This window comes from Carassius auratus, chromosome 12 (assembly GCF_003368295.1).
Source record: "Carassius auratus strain Wakin chromosome 12, ASM336829v1, whole genome shotgun sequence".
Lineage (NCBI taxonomy): Eukaryota > Metazoa > Chordata > Actinopteri > Cypriniformes > Cyprinidae > Carassius > Carassius auratus.
Window position 1 is genome coordinate 3,562,785 of NC_039254.1, and position 18,083 is coordinate 3,580,867.

At 36.2% G+C, this 18,083-nt stretch overlaps 1 protein-coding gene across 1 annotated transcript; it reads right to left on the minus strand.

The window, feature by feature from the left end:
• Window positions 1-1,805: 1,805 nt before the first annotated feature.
• Window positions 1,806-15,110, minus strand: LOC113111509 (dual specificity protein phosphatase 3-like). Its single transcript, XM_026276286.1, has 3 exons — window positions 14,740-15,110; window positions 9,579-9,805; window positions 1,806-5,680 (listed from the first exon to the last, which is right to left on the minus strand). The coding sequence occupies exons 1-3, from the start codon at window positions 14,904-14,906 to the stop codon at window positions 5,472-5,474; spliced, it is 603 nt and encodes a 200-aa protein (XP_026132071.1). The 5' UTR covers window positions 14,907-15,110; the 3' UTR covers window positions 1,806-5,471.
• Between the last annotated feature and the right edge of the window lie 2,973 nt (window positions 15,111-18,083).

Here is an 18,083-nt window from a genome sequence, read left to right on the forward strand (position 1 = left end):
TGTAAGTACATAGTAGTTAAGGCCACCTAATATAAAGTGGGACCGAAATAACTGACTTAAAACCATTTTTTGGCTGGTGAATATACTAGTGTTCCAATAAATTTGGTCACCACTTGCAAACTTGAGTCAGTGAACATCAGCCTGCTCTGTGGCCCTGCATGGTTTGTGATTGTAACAGCTCTCTCAAAGGACCCCACAGCTGGGCTCAGGTAATTGCTGTGTGCACATTCTTATGGAAAGATCTCGGCCCTAGTGTCAGACCAATTGATTTGACTGTTTTCAATGATCCTTGTGGATACATGAAGTCTGAGCTGGTCATCCCAGGTGCACAGAACAAATGCTAAAGGAACTCAAAAACCATTCACCTTTAAAATTGTCCTTTGTGATTCTGTGACGGCGTGTTGGATATGAGTATGTATTTGTGTCGAAAGAAAGTATTATGTTAGTGTGCAGGTCATGGTACAAGGAGCACAGGACCCAAGAGGGAGACAGATTTATAGAAGCGTTTGTCTCCATCTGTTGGAGACAGACTTTAAACTCTTACCATAAAGCATCTTTCGGATATGTTTCTAATTTATGAATAAATGTAGTGCATAAATAATATAGATACTGCACTTCCATAAATACATAAATATTCACACATGCTGACCTAAAACCTTAACCCTGCACTCATATTTTATAATGACCTCTTCAGCTAATATATAACACACTGTAAAATATGATGCCATGCACATTAAATCTAGCTGCGGATGTAGTGAAGTCATTCATTTGCTCAGTCTTTGTAGATTTGCTGAGGCAAGTCAAATGTTGCATTAAAGCCTGTTCACAGCTGAACGTTACCCTACTTATCTCTGTTACCTAACAGATGTAATTAGGGGTTGATGTGAGCGCTTTATTATGTGCCCCATTCTGTTGTAATCAAAGACCCCAGAGGCCCACAGACACAGACTGCTTCCAAAACACAAGCAGAACTAATAGGGTATTGTCATGCAAACTACCCATGTACATGAGAAATGAGTCCCTCTCATGCTCTAGGAGGAAATGCAAAAATAATGCATTATTGGATTGAGCAATAGGAGTTATATAGACAATGAAATGTAATATTAAAGTAGTTTTTTTCTGTCTGTGGAGTTTGAAAAGACAACACAAAATAAAAGAAGGGAGAAAAAAATGTGTTAGCAAGGGTGAGGATACTGTTTGATGTTACGCTTTTTAATCGGTGTGTGTGTGCGCAATTCTTTACTATTCATTTTTTATAAATGTAACATATGCCTCAAACATATATTTAACATATACCTAAAAAACAAACATACTAAAACCAAGCTTTTGAAAAGTAGGGTATACTGTCACAAAACATTTCTATTTTGAATCAATTCTGTTCTTTTTAAACTTTTTATTTAATAAAGAATCATGAACAAATTAGCACGGTTTACAAAAATACAAAACACAACTGTTTCTAGTATTGGTAATAAATTTAGCAAATTTCTGAAGGATCATGTGACACTAAAGACTCTTTACTGTTATTTTATTTTAAATTTAAATATTACTGTTTTTATTGTAATTTTGTTCAAATAAATGCAGCCTCGATGCGCATAAGACTTAAAATAATAATAATAATAATCTTACTGATCCCAAACCTTTGGACAGTAGTGTACACACACAAAAATTAATAATAATATTTTTTATCACCATAACGGTTTATATCACCCTTATAGTCACCCTAATATTTTTACCTAAATTAATGGGTTTAACAATGCATTCTCCCAGTTGGGACTCAAATAAAACCAAAGAAAAAAACCACAACATTTTAATTTTTGCGATTTATTTTCACACATCATAAAACAAAAGAACATTTTCCAATGTAAGAAAAATAACTGTGATTTCACAACGTGTCTGTAGAAGCTGCACACCTGGCTTTGTGAAGTGAAGATATGAATCAAAAATATATATAATCCATCTTCAGGCTAAGGCTTTAAGGTGGGATGTTTAGACAGCCTGTGTCATTTGAATGCATTCATTTGACCTCCACTTCAAGCAATCTGTAATTCCTTTCCTGATTAAGTCAGATTAAAACGAAACCGCAAGTCTGTTGTTTAGTCACATCAAGCAACTCCCGGACTCAAAATGTAAAACATAATTTGAGAGTGTGAACATTTGTGCCAAACCCTCCTGCCAAATTTGCAACTGCTGAGGTTTCCATATCCTTTACAACAAACAAGTGGTCAATCATTTACAATATCACATTACAGCAACAACACAAAGCATACAGGAGTAAGAGACGGCACATAGACAATATAGAGTTACATGTAGTCAGCAGCGTTTGAGCAAGTCTGTGTGCACACATGAATGCAACTATGTGCTGGTACGCATTGACAAAACAAAGAAGCAACAAATAATTGTACAGACAATACTTCGCACCAATGACAAAAAATGCAAATGCATCGAAAATGCATCACTTTAGACACCTTAGTTTGTTCAATTAAAAACAAAAGTAACACATTGATATTGAGACATAAATACAAAATGACCAAGCAGCATTGTGATTCATTGTTATATACTAGTGACATCATTAAGCCATATAGTGGTATACAACCATTTTCATTTAATCTTCCCTGTATATATAATGTTTACTATCCACTGTGTAACGTACAATTGGATACATACGAATAAAAGGCAATACATAGCAGGCCAGTTTGTACAAAACACATGGGTTATCAACAACAGATGGCAGTGTTTCTCCTTCCTCAGATCCAGTTCAGAAAAGGGTGTGTTCATCTTCATCTTCTGAAGCCTTGTAGCCAACAGAGCCGGCAAACACATCTTTATGTTGAAATTTCCAAATATGCGAAATTCAAAATGTGTTACTGTTGCTTTTTGAGGTTAAAAGTTGCTGCTTAAATCTCTGAAAGCACAGGAAGATTTCAGTTCCGTTGTAATGACTGATAAACTCCCACTGTTTGCTTGCCATTGGCACAGACCATCCTCATTGGTGGTTCACTGTTTTTGTGACGGCACACAGGTTTCCAAAAGCTACAGTTGATTAGGTTGTATAAAGCCTAGGTCTCCAGATTATATTAAAGGAATGTTTATAGTTTGAATGCTTTCGTACATACAGGTATTTGTCTATTTTAAATGTTCTTAGACAACAAAATTGTGGATTAGCTACAAGTAGTATGAATGTTGTGAGGTAGCCTGCAACAGTTTTACCTGTGAAAACAGACTTTGATCCTCTAGTCTAATACAATGTAAATGATAAAAGAATAAAGCCAATTACACCACTCTCCATCAAATCGAAAATAAAAATTGGTTTAATATACGGAAGTTTTGGTAAACAACTGGGTGTGTGAAACAAATGGTGGTGTTTTGGGGTAAATGTGCATTCATGGCATTTCAAAGTAAAGTGGATGCTGACTACATTTTTTTTATATTTATAATGTTAATAGATAAAGTTCAATCACAAATACTATGGACAGGTCATACATTCATATATGTCAACATCTAAATATGTATACACAAGTATATATCTGGAATATAGAAATGTAAAAAAGAGGCTTAAGTAGTGCTTTGAGTTATAATCTAGCCAACGATTTGTACTATAGTATTTTCCTTCAGTAATAATAAATGTAAAGGCCCAGGCCCTATTAAAATTAGATCAATCAAATTTGACAAGAGAAATTAGACTTATTCAAAAAGCTATGTGTTTAAAACTTTTGCATGCACTTATCCCAAATAAAGTGATGCTGCCTGGTTCTCTTAAAGAGGTCATATTAAGAGAAATCTTATTTTTTGGGTTAACTTTAAGAAATCAAAATTTTCTCCCCAGTCCAAAAAGACCATGAAACTGAAGCTAAGCTACAAAAATGTCTCATACTGAAATTTTTGATGTCAAAAATGTTGATTCTTTAACATACGACTGCCCATATTTACACATATCAGTGTAGCCAATACAGTCCCAAAGAAGCTATACAGAGAAAGTAGGCAGGATGCTTTTATTCCAAAACTTAATAAAGAGTGAAATGTGGGAAAGTTCACATTTCAATGCAGAACTTTTTGTGAATCTGCTGCAGCGATGCTGTTATTGAACAAAGGACAGCATAAACTATACTGACAACTATCAGTTACTCATCAATGTAAGTTACTTCACATGCAAAAAGGATGCTTACATAGAAGTCTTAAAGGCACAGCAGCAAAAACAGCCTGCTTAATTGGACTAACGTTATAAGTGGACCTCGGGGGAAATAATTAAATGATAAAAATATGTACGATATGACCCCTTTAAAACCCGAAGCAAGCCAACAGTGCAGCAAAATTAGTCAATTCCAGTGCTGAAGTGATTCTGTTTTAAGGACAAAACTGAGTCAAAGTAAGCCTAATCTATTTCGACAGCTACCCTTAAAAATCTGATCTACACTCTACCACACAGATGTCACTGACACGCTTCCTGCGATCTCTGAGCTAACGTATGAAGTGGCACTGGACCTCTAGGTAACAAACCTTGCATAAGGGCACATCATTAGGCAGTTGGCATGGTAGAGGCTCTCCATCTATCGGATGTGTCTCTCTGGTCAAGGCTGACTGTGATCTTGTGATGGACAAAATGTGGCATGAGACTTGGCAGTGTGAGACAGTGATTCCAGAGTAAAAAGATCTAATGGGGCTGATGCATTATCACTGCTGCATAGAACCGGGTTGAACCTGTTGTAGCGTCTGTTGAATCTGAGCTATAACATACAGCTGGTTTGTTGTAGATATATCTTGTTTGATTGTATGCTACCATTCGGTACAAAGTGGAATGTTAATTTAGTGAGCAAAAGGGGTGTGTGCTGGTACACAACAGTTTTGTCCTCCTGATTTAAATGCTGGAAAGCCATCAAAAATCTGGCTGTCGGTCTGTAAATGGGTTAAAAGGTATATTCGACATGCTTTTTTATACCTAAATATCATATTGTACCACATACAAATAGAATTGGGATGAGCAATCGCAGTGTTTCTGGTAAATCGGAACCCATAGGATGATTGTGCTCAAATTTTTCAGATGACAATTGGGCTAATATGCTCCAAAAGTTGAATTTGTGAGATATTCAAACAGTTGGGTACTGGAATGCTTTAGGTGTAGCTATTGAAAAAACAAATATTATTCCTTATTATCATGGGGAATGATGCAAAAACAAAACCGTTGTGATGACATATAAAATGCTGCCCTTGCTCCTTCTACAGCCTTAATTATTCAGATATGCCAGTAAAGTTCCCTTTACCAGCCAGCTGGAAGCAGCGGTAATTATTCAGGACACTGACAACACTTTGTGTGAGTGTGTATGTGAGAGTGTGTTGGAATTCACTTCGTATATCTCCATGCTTATGCTCTGGATGTATGCATACATTCTGTTAATATACTAGGACTGGAAATAGTACACACTAGTTTGATTGTGTGCCTGCATTTGTGAATATATGTGGGGGTAGAGCACATTCTATCATTTGGTCTTCAACTTGCCCTCCTTTGCCAGCTTTTCGTTGAGTTGACACAGCTGGCGCAGGAATCCATCATTTGGGCCGATCTCTCTCTTGTGTCTTACTGTAGCTGTTGCAACTCGTACGTCCATCTTGTGGCGGAGCATGAGGTAAGCGATGACGACAGTAGGCGAACGGCTGTAGCCCTCACGGCAGTGAACATACACCTTTCCTAGAAGAGTAATAAGAAATAACGGTTAAAAAAGGCTGGTTTAGAAGTACCTCTGAAGATCTCATCCTTTGAGGATACAAATGCGGCTTCTGCTGCAACATCAGTTCATCGTGAAGATTCCCAAATAAACCTTCAGACCAATTCCCCTCCAAACATGAAAGCACACACATACACGTTCTTTATTGACCAGCCTGCTCTCCTGGAGGAATTCTCCTTGCAAGACTCTGCTGTGCTTTATTTGGCAGATGCAGCAGAGGATCTGAAACCTGATGCCTCCTCTAAACGCTTACTTACGTTTTCCTGTGAGTCTTTGTGCTGTTTATGTGTCAAGGAGATAACCTTCATTGATCCTTAAATCTTTGCTCCCTGTAGATCAATGTAAAGCTACGGTTATGCAAAACTATATTTTTAACTACCGGTACATATTTTCTTAGCAAAAGATGCTATTTACACTAAGTATAAATATCAATAGATGTTATTTACACTAAGCTATGGAGCTATTATTAGACAATCTTCTTTTTTAGTGTTGACTATCCCAAATTCCCAAATACACGTTGGTGGCTGGAGTTAGTGTAAATGGCTTCTGCCAACAAGGTGGTCTGCACTTAGTGTAAAAATAAACACTCCCTACTTTTAAAATCAGCTGGCTAGTTGATTTCTTAAACCATTAAGGATGTCTTGTATAATTGTCAACATCATTTGGCAAAATTCACTTAGTGCACCTTTAAGTTTAAAACTAATAAAAAAAATTAAAAACCTTCCCTAAAGCCTGTTTACACTAAGAATTATAAATATAGTAGAATGCATGGCATCAAAACACAATAAAGTATGAACTCTACAGTAATGTCTGCCACTTTTAATGTATGTTCTCTGTAAAGCAGCATGTATTCTGATTTGCTGTCGATGTTTTTAATAATTCATCAGCTGAAAAAATAAATTGCTCTGAAAGTAATTCCAACAATATCTATACCCTGTCATTATCATTACTGTGCACTATTCTCACACAATTAGAATAATTATTAAACTTCATATAGTAACTTTTACGTTTATATTTAACGTCCTTAGTGTTTTCGTACTGCTGCCATGCATCTTATATTTTAAAGGGGTAGTTCACCCAAAAATGATTATTAATCATTTATTAAATTAGTCATTAATTACTCAACTTCATGTCATTTTTATACCCGTAAGACCTTTGTTCATCTTTGGAACACAAATGAAGATTTTTTTTTATGAATTCCAAGAGCTTTCTGACCCTGCATAGACAGCAGCGTAACTACCATGTTCAAGGCCCAAAAAGGTGGTAAGGACATCGTTAAAATAGTCAATGTGACATCAGTGGTTCAACCGTAATTTTATGAAGCTTCGAGAATACTTCTTGTGTGCAAAGAAAACAAAAACATGAAAAAAAAAGAAAAAATAAAAGCTGGCGTTCTGACAGAAATAATGGTGAATGGTCCCTGAAGGCAATGGTTTACTTCAAATAAAATCGAAGAAAAATTGAAATGACCTCATTTCGAACAAAATCATGCCAAAGCGAAGTTAATTTTGAGTTCGCTTCGGCAGTTCGAAACAGCTCACCAAAACAAACTTTCTTGGGGAGTGCGGTTTTGCTCCTAAACACCTTTGAGCTTCCATTGGTCCATGGCGGTTACGATTTAGATTTATAATAGTCACATCTAGATTGCCTACACTTCTTAATTTCATTGTTGTTGTGTTTAGGGCATATGTGCGAGCATCGCGACATGTTTACATTACTCTACACCCCACCTCCAGCAGTGGGGGGGGGGTGGAAAGTTTGTTAACAGTATACCGTCGCTCAGCCTTTTCAAACTTCTTTTTGCCCCGAAACGAAGAATGAAAACAAACTTAATTTGAAGTATATCAGGACCTTAAGGATGACAGCACTCTCTATTACCTCTCTATTACCATCGGTGTATGAAATATAAAATTACACCTCACATGCAGAGATTTTTTGTAGTTACTTTTTTATATACACTGTAAAAAATTTCTTGTTGTTTTGACAAAAACTTTTTGGCAGCTGTGGTTGCCAGAATAATTTTGTAAAAATACAGAAAACTGTAAACACATTTACGTCAAAAACTGTTAATTTTACAATATAAAGCTGTAATTTACAAACAAGAAAATGTGAATATAAACCAGTAAATTCAACAACACACAAAATTAAATCTGTTTTGTACCTTGAAAATACTGACAACCACCATAATAATAAAGATGGTACTGTATAAGAGAAAGCCACATATCAAAGCTCATCACAAGTAGCTTCACCACAAGCAGAAATATATATTAACATATAGAAGGTGCACATTTATGGAAACACAAAACACCATCATGGTAACACACGTGATACTTAAATAATGCAAAAAACTTTCATTAAGCAACAGAAGATGTAACATAAAGCTCAAATGTACATAACTGATAACAAGAACTATTTAAAAACATGATTATTTAAACAAAATACTTTCAAACGTGGAGTGTCACGCAGGGAATTCTGGGAATATCAGTTTACAGTTTTAGACTGTAAATTATACATTGATTTGTTCTTTTTTTACTTCTAAAAGCTGTATAATTAACAGAATTTTACTGTAAATTTACATTAAATGCTTTGTTAGATCTTTTACAGTTTTTCCCTGTATATAGTACGGGAACTTACTGTTAACCTATTATCAGTTTTTTTCCGTAGCGTTTTTACAAAATTTTACAGTTAAAATTACACTTATTTTTTACAGTGTAAATATAAAAAATAATATTTTAAAACAAATATTTATAATATTTGTTTTCGTTCTAAATCAAGTATGTTGAATGATGTAAACCTGAAACCCCACAAAATCCAAACCAACTACTCAAAATAATTATTTTAGGTTCACTGTAGTATATATGGGTAAAGCAAGAAAACAGATTTTTTTTATGTGCTCATGTTACTGAATATCACATCAATCCTCTGCAATGCACTGTTGCCACAAAGACCTACAGTAAACTTAAAACAAGAACAAATCTAAAACTAGATGACAAATCAGCCATCGAGACCCACACCTATGCAGAGCATATTTTCAAAACTGATTCAGTGTGACTCAGAGGCAGCGGGAGCACTCAGACCTTCATCCCTCCCACTGCTCATTGTGATTCAGCCAGCAAATTTGCCAGATGACATCAAGCCCACTGCAAGCACGGCTGTCGCAAATGTCAAAGGTGAGCTCAGTCGCGCTACGAAGTCATATATTCTAGAGGTTTTGTTTCAGCTTAACCTCCCTCGACTCAGGCTTGGCGTCTGATTTACCATTTACTGGGCTCCTGCTGCCAAGATGACTTGTAATTAAGATGCTTTATAATTGCTCCTCTGTGTTAGAGATGGCATAAAATCCATGCCATAAAAGATGGGTTTAAATGCACCTCTTAAAACGACTGGTGTGAGATATCTAGGGATAAAATCTGTGTGTAGGGACTACCAGATCCAGTTTGGGATTCATTATTATCTGTGGATACATATACTACATTTCATTTCAATAAATCCACTGTATTTATTCCTTTCATTTTTTTATCCTAAATGTTGTTTTTGTTTGTGCAAGCTAAGCATTAAAACAAAGTGATGATAAAATAAAGCTGGCATAAGGGAAAACAAGTAACCTGGTTTGTTAGAAAGGTCAAATTATGAACACCACAGAATACTTTACATTCTAGCTCCGCAAAGACCTCGCTGGCTTCATACTTCATGAATTATCAAGACTCTGTGTCAAATGGACTGAACAAGATTTCTGTAATATCTTGGGATAGTCTTGTCAGTGAATGGAAAATGTTTTCTTTACAATCGGTTTAGTCTAAAGTGTGTATTTGATAAGAAACAAAAGCATTTACAAGAAGAGAAGAAGCATGAGCAGCTGACCTTTTCCATGTGCAAGAGCCTTATCGATGAAGTCTGCTGCTTCCTCAAAGAAGGCACTGATGTTAAACTGCTCAGTGTCATTGGCCTGTATGCCATGGTAAGTGATACCAGTTCCTGCGTAGAACTCTGCGTTGGTGTTCACATGCATGAAAGAGTTTCCCTCTGCGACATTCAGTATGTGTGTCACACCTAGACGCTGTAGACGCATCACATTCTGGGCCACAAACCTGGGGAGCAGAAGCAGAGCACGTGTCAGATTCACCTGAACCAAACAAACCAATTTTGTGACATCTTAAAGGGATAGTTGAAAGTTTGGGTGTCATCATGGATAGCACATTATCTTTTAAAGCTCAGATTAATAATATCACACGGATTGCATACTTCCATTTGCGCTATATTAATCGTCTACGTCCATTTCTTTCAAATAATAATACTGCAGTTCTCATTCACGCACTAGTCACCTCACGTATAGACTACTGCAATGCTCTTCTCACAGGTATTCCCTCCAAATTGCTACATAAACTTCAATTGGTTCAGAATTCTGCAGCTCGTGTTCTCTCTAGAACACCTTATACTGATCACATTTCTCCGGTTCTCCAGCAATTGCACTGGCTTCCAGTAAAATATAGAGTTGAATTCAAAATCTTGCTACTCACTTATAAAGCACTTCATAATCTTGCACCACAATACCTTACTCAACTTCTCCAGGTTTATACTCCTTCACGTGCACTTAGATCTTCATCTTCAATTTCTCTTGTGGTACCTCGGATTCGACTTACTACTATGGGTGCCAGATCTTTTAGTCATGTTGCCCCCCGCCTATGGAACTCCCTTCCCCTCGATGTTCACAATAGCGATTGCTTGTTGACTTTTACAAAGCGTCTTAAGACATATCTTTTTATACAGGCTTTTTTATAATTTTTTTTATTAAGACTTAAATCCACTTTATATGTATATGCTGTTTGTTTCTTGTTTGTTTTGTCTTATGCAGTGACCTGTATATTGCTTGTAAGGTGACCTTGGGTGTTCTGAAAGGCGCCATGAAATAAAATGCATTATTATTATTATTATTATTAGTTCACCCAAAAATTTTAATCATTTTGTCATTTCTGTCATCATTTACTCATCCTCCACCAATCCATTTAGCAACCATCAACCGTTTGATTACCAACAATTTGAAATAAATGTATTTCGTGTTACAACAAAATAAAGAAACTCCTACAGTTTTGGAAAAACTTGTGAGGTGAGATAGATGATGAGAAGATTTTTATTTTGTCCCTTCAAGGCAGTGTTGTAGACAAGGCCAGCTCATTTGAGTCAAGACCAGAAGAGATCTGAGTCAATAAAACCAAGACCATGAATATATGTCCATGCTACTCGAGTCCGACACAATTATTTTTCTTGTCTTGGTCTCATCATGAAACATGACTGAACTTCACCCTCTTCTGATCTCAAGTGAGCAGGTCTCAAATACAAGCCTGTCTGAATGGGTGTTTGCTGACAGTGATCTAACAATTCAACCTGAAGTCATTCACTTGCAATGTAGATCTGTTCACACATACAGTGGTCATACATTTTTTTTTTTTTTAAAGAACAATTGGCATTAATTATTGGTGGCAAGAAATCTCAAACTCAAGGCAATTCGTAACTCCTTCCTTTTTTTAAACAATTCACATCATATGAATTCATAGAAAATATTTAGGCTTTCCCATCAAAAAAAAGAGTCAGCATAATTCCCAAATAAGTTTCTTATGATATAAAATTGATGACTTTTCTTGTTGTTTTCTCTCACTGCTGAATACCTTATAATCATTAATTCTTGATAAAACAGTTACATAACCCCTTATGTTGTGTTATGTAACTGTTTATCGAGAATGTTTAATGCATTTGTGACAAACAATGGCAATCTGCGTGCTCTCGGTTGTTTTATAGTTCCAGTAAATCCCAGCCCCTGCCAGCCCCACCCAGAATGGATCGGTCGGCTGTGTCTGGTTTGAGATTGATTGGAGTGAATTGTGGAGCCGCTTTTAGTTGGCAGAGATGTCGGCCTATGTCAGAGGGTCCCTGGGGACAGCAGTGTTCTAAACCAGAACAGACACACCAAGGAGATCTTGGCTGCTGCCCAGAGGCATACAAAGAGCCATAGGCGTCCAGCGTAGTGCCCAAAATAGGACTCTGAGTCCACAGAGAGAGAAAACAAGAGATGAGAAAAGAGATGAGCAGATTGCTCTGTCATGTAGTTGCATTGTCTCTATATTGCTAGAGCATCTGGAACGCTTTCATCTTTGTCTCCTAAAAATCCAACCTCTTTATGTCTCTCTAGGCTGCTCCTCAGCGCCATCCATTGTGAGAATGCAGTAGATGAAAGACTGCACATATGGGATGATATATATATATATAACCTAATACAATTATAATATGTTATTTACACAGACACAGTATTTACACAGTTTCAAAAGAATCCCCTAAATAAAGATCAAGTCTCCGAGACTTGGTTTATAACTGGAGGATGTAGCAGCCCATCAGTCTCTGTTTCTGCCAGCAGCGCAGGCTCTTCAGTGGTGATGAAGTGATGGACTCAGATGCACCGCCCAACACTCATAATTCAAACTCTCCCCCACTGAGATCCTGTCTATATGGAGCCTTTGCAGATGGTGGTCATATTTCTCCCAGTGTTTGTATGTGTATGTGTGTATGCATGTGCATAGAGAGAGAGAGAGATAGAGAGAGAGAGTGAGACAGAGAGAGAAAGTGTTTGCTTTGCATCTTGTTCACCTGTCCTGCACTCTGTTCACTGCAGTCCCTTCACATGCATTATTAATGGAAGTCTTACAAAAAGAGGTGTGCTAAAAAGAAAGTGGCCCATTGCCTCATACTGCACCTTTACATACGGAAAATGGTCCAAATCGAGTACTTGCAAAATTCTAGGATTTTGTCTATTATGTGTATAATCATAATGAGTTTGTATTACTAAAGACAGTATCGTTTAGATCATATCATACAGTCATAACACTAACTGAATAATGATCCCAAAGGTCTGGCATGCTCTTATATCTGCACTTAGTTTATTAATATTCTCTGTAGTATTGGCAAGACTGTGCACAACAAAACAGTGCAGTGCATGCTGAACACAATGTGGACATTGTATATCTTTTCTGGGTAATTATGGATGGGATCATCTCATTTCAAAAATAATTATTTCGCAATATCAGTCCTAATGTAATACTTTGTGCAATATAATATGTGTGCAGTAAGTACTCTTTTGTGTATACTGTGCATATTGTGAAAAAAAAAACTGCAGAATTTAGTTGTGCAAGGTGTAATTGTACATAAATAGTTTTTATAGATAGATAGATAGATAGATAGATAGATAGATAGTGTAGTATATGATAGTATATCTATTTATATATACTGTATCAATCCATCATATTTGAATATGAATTAATCTGGAAGCTACAGACAAGGCAGATACAGACATTAGCAGCTCAGTGACAGTGTCAGTATCTACAAATGACCATATGTAAATTCCTGCTGCTCTTAGTAGCACAGATGAAGCCAGGCACATCCGGCTGTGGTTTTATGCTCAAATTGATTTGTTGTTACAAAGAGATCATGTGCTTGTTCTATAGTTATCCAATACGATGATGCTTATGTGAGCTGATTTATTAAAGAAATAAGTGATACCAGGGAACAGGCACTCATATACAGTATATAATTTATCTCCAACTGGTGTGTTTATGAAAGTAGAGGGAGATGTTCTGCTTACAAGTCCCAGAAATGAAAATTAAAGCATAAAACAATACACCAATAATTAGTTGTAAACAGATAGCATTTAAATACTCTAAATAATTTTAATAGAATATCTACTTGATATCTGCTTAAAATATTTGAAAACCAAAATTGTGCATTATCCACTCAACAGCATGTTTAAAAAATAACACAACGGGAGATCTTCCAATCATGCCAGTCAGGCATGGTTATTAGCTAATGTTGATCATTTCAAAATGGCCAAATATTGAACTGTTTATGAACCTTGCTAGTATATTTGCCTATTGATATAAAAATAACAATAAATAATATATATAAATATTTCTCATGTGCTGTGACGGAACATGAATCTTTGACAGCAAACTGATTTGAATTTAAGAATCACTGGTGTGATTCTAAAGCAGTTTGTTTTAATTCTAAACGATTATTTTGATTAAATGCACTCAGTAGCCATTTGATTTAGAATTCTATCCAGACCTTCTAATTTATACACAGTTCTTAAAATACGTTCCATAATGTATTAGACAAAGAAAATAAATAATTTTATTTACATTTTACTTATTTAATTTTACTTTTAACTGCACCAAAAACAATTTATATGTAAAAGCAATGTGTCCGTGCATGTTAGCTACTTTAAAAATGTAGGCTATTCCAGGAACAAATCAATCAATCAGTATGTAATGAACCTGATGCAAATTTTGAAATATGAACATAAGTAGAATAATGTAATCTGACTGCCTTTGTAAACTTCTGGATTAGCTCAAAATAGCATATGCAAATAGTGAAGACAGCCATGCTGTAAACAAAGATTTGTGAGTACAAGCTCACAATTACACAAATATATATTTTGTAGCACATTATTTAAAAGTCATACTTCAAAAACGGAGCTTTTGAATCGACAGGGATTTTAATCATGAAAACAAATTACTCGTTAAACCCCCTCGAGGTCTTTTTTTCGTTATATGATAGAAGAAAGATGCAATTAATGTGTAATAGTAACGGTTTAATACAAATAAACACGTGACTGAGGTCGAACTGAAGCGGTTTTGTAACCAGTGATCTCAGAGAGATAACGAGATGGTACCGATAGAGGACTGTCGAGGAGAAAATCCGCTTCTCTTGCAGTCAGACTCAACCGTTCGCTAAATCTCCCGTAGCTTCGTGATTGTTCTAGTAGGCGGAGAGCTGACATGTTCCGTTCACAGGTTTGTTGTTTTGGAACTGAACACTGTAAAAGATTCAGTTAAAGGGTTTGTTTACCTTTCCGTTATAGGCTACATATCAATTGCCTGTGCCACAATCAACACATTTCTTCAGCATTTGAAAGCAGCTACCTGTCAGTGTTTTCCTGCCTTCAGAAGCACGCAAGTCTCCATAAGATCACTGAACTTACGCATTGCCGATGTAAATCTTGGGAAAGACCTCGTTGAAATGTTGTGCTGGGAGGCTGTAGAAACCGCTTCCGTTGGACAGCAGCTTGTTGAGTTGTTGAATGGTCGCCTCGGTGTCTGGCACGGTGACTTCCAGTGGTCCCTTCGCGGGGCTGTGATGTTTCTTCATGTTTCAGTCCTCCGCCAAAAGCCCAAAAAATAAAACAACAACAAGTGTATAGTGGTGAATATGTCACTACTGTCGATTCCCCAGCATTTTATTTCCCTCCCCTCTCGGTGTTGTTAAAGAGCTCGCTCTCCTGGACGCAGGCAGACAGACAGACACACCCGGGACTCGCCCACCGGCGGTCTGATGCGATGCTCCGGTGAGTCAGTAACAGAACTGGCGGAAGATGGCGACAACGCACCGATAAACAGATCCTTGAGAGCTGCTTTAAAGGGAACATATCTCTCTCTCATCGAAATCGAATCCATTCACAATTTCAGACAGCAGGACAGCGTTTCACGTGTTCATGTTGCCATATGCGTAAACGTGTGTTTGTTAATCTCATTCTACACGCGTTTTATAACGCGCATTGATCTAGTAATACTGGTCTATTCCCAAACAACCCTCCCTCCCCCCTTTTCATTTTTGTCTGTTAACTGATGTTATGACAGGCAGGCTTACTGAAAGTAAATATATATATATATATATATATATATATATATTAATCCAACTAGTTGCTTTTAACCATAGTATTTTAACTCTGAACCCTTGCCCACCTGTGATTAGGTGTAATGTGACCCACAATCAAGCCAATTACAAGAGCTCCTATAAGTAAACTTTCTAATCTGGTCTTATCTGGTATGTCACAGAAAGAGAATTAGGCTTAACCAAGACTAATGAACAATGAGTATTTAGGAAAATGATTGTGGATTCAAGTGTGAAAAGTCATAATTGTTTTTAAGTCAAATTTTACTCCTACTCAGTGGACTATATTTTATTTATTATTATTGTAAAACAACAATATAAATATAGTTTTTTTTAGATACCCAGTGTATATATTTTCTATGTATAATATTTTTTTTCACTTTTTGTTTTTGTATAGTCTGTTGCCATGAAGCTGAAATGGTTCTAAGTTATAAAAACACAAGCAACCATGGCTCATTGTTTTTTTTTTTATTTTATGGGCACACTACACAGAGTTCACACAAAAAGTCACTTTTTATATTACCCTACAGTCGTGGCCAAAAGTTTTGGAAGTGATGAAGTCTTCAGGACGTCCCAGAGTGTCCAGCAAGCGCCAGGACCTTCTCCTCCTGAGGAGGCAGCAACGGAATCGTGTCTCCAGCAGTTCAGAGCTTGCTCTGCCCAAAAAACACTTCCATGAATAAAGAATTATATCAAAACATCCTGAAAAAGCGACTTCTCCCATCGATCCATGAGCAATCTGATGATGATCCGTGCATTTTCCAGCATGATGGAGCACCATTTCACAAGGCAAGTGTGATGAAGAAGTGGCTCGAAGATCATTACATTGTAATTTTGGATCCATGGCCAGCCCAGGATATTCCCTGGATATCAATCCCATAGAAAACCTGTGGTCAGTCCTCAAAAGGTGAGTGGACAAGCAGAAGTCCATAAAATGTGATCAACACCAAAAACTAATAAGCCAAGAATGGTTCACCATCAGTCAGGGTTTGGCCCAGAAGCTAATATCCAGCATATATGCCACTAGAAGCCTTTAGAACATATGATATAATTATCATTGTTTATCAGTATACCATAATCACATGGAAAATAGTCTTCAAATGCTGAAGCAGCAAACTTTGCAAGACACAAAATTTATGTCACTGCCAAAACTTTTGGTCATGACTATACAGTAAATTTTAATTGAGGATATGAAAACAGTTTTAAAGGAAACTACTATTGCCCTTGCAAGGCTTTTGAAGAAATGCATCCTTCCCATTTTTTTTCAGTCTTATCATTTGTTAAGTTTTGCTGTGTCTGCTCAATAACTCACTATTGTGTAGAGATAGTGTGTCAGTTAGGCTTCCCTTAAATAAATAATAAAAATGTAATACATTGTTTCGTGGAAGCTTGCAAACAAAATATTATAAGTCTAATTTGTAGTTATCTTTTTAACCACTAGAGGGTACTAAAGTACATTTATTAGATGGTAAACAGATCTATGCAGACAGCGAAAAATCTCTGAAGAGTATCAAGGGTCAAAACAATGAAAAAATGAAGGAAACTAATTTTGGTCTGTTTTCTTAGTCATGCATGTTTATTTTAACTTGTTTGACTGCATTCAGTCATGGTTTACCAGCTTAATCTCCACGTAGTTGTTGTTGTTGTTGTTTTCTTTTTTGTTCTTGTTTTATTTACCAAAAAACACTGAAATATGAAATAAAACACTAAATGATTTCTTGTTTTGTGTAACATATTTTAACTAAAAACTGCAAATGAAATCCATGTCAAGCGAGCATTAGTGTGCTTATTCCAGCTGTCTAATGTAAGAGATTAAGCATTGCACAGAATCCAATTGACCACTTTGAGAGAACAGCTGATCAGTGAGAGAGGAGTGATTAAATCTGGTCTTGTGTCCAATAACAGTTGACCTTTGGTGTGACCTCTGTTCGACAGCTGCATAAATACAATCAAGCTTACTTCTTGGTCTGTGATTTATTTTAGAGGAGAAAGTTTAAAGTTACTGTGAGGACCATTTTATATTTGTAAATCAAGTCAAACTGTCCTGTGTATGAGCTGTGACTTTGCCCTCTGTGAATGACATGCTATTACAACATTTGACACTGAAAGGCAGTTGTTGTCTGTTGCCATAGCAATACAAGGAGGTGCAATCACCCATATATAATATAGATAAGTGGGTGCCATACAATTCTATAGCAACAAGCCTATCAAAAAAAAAAAAAAATTTTCACTTGTTTATATTTCTTACTGAGTGAGGATTTCTCTTTCTAAAATGTAGCCAAGGCCATGATTTGAATATTTGGGAAGGCATCTGGGGTTAGATCGACCGGGAGGAGGGACCGCATCAGTTAAATAGTCCTTTTATTGACAACTTGGGACTCTGTATGTCCATCCAATTAATCCAGGAACAAACTAAACCACCTGAGACCCTGACGACATATCAAGCATTCAGTATACATTCAGTAGAAGTACTTATACTAATCATTTTTTATTGTAGTTTTTTAAATATGCCATTTTAAAAAGAAAACCAAAATACAGTTATATTTGTTTACTATATATAATGTTTATACTTTTGTAAATCTGTATTTTTTAACAAAATACACTTAATAAAGTTAAATATTAATAAATATTAGTTATATCAAATATAAAGAATAA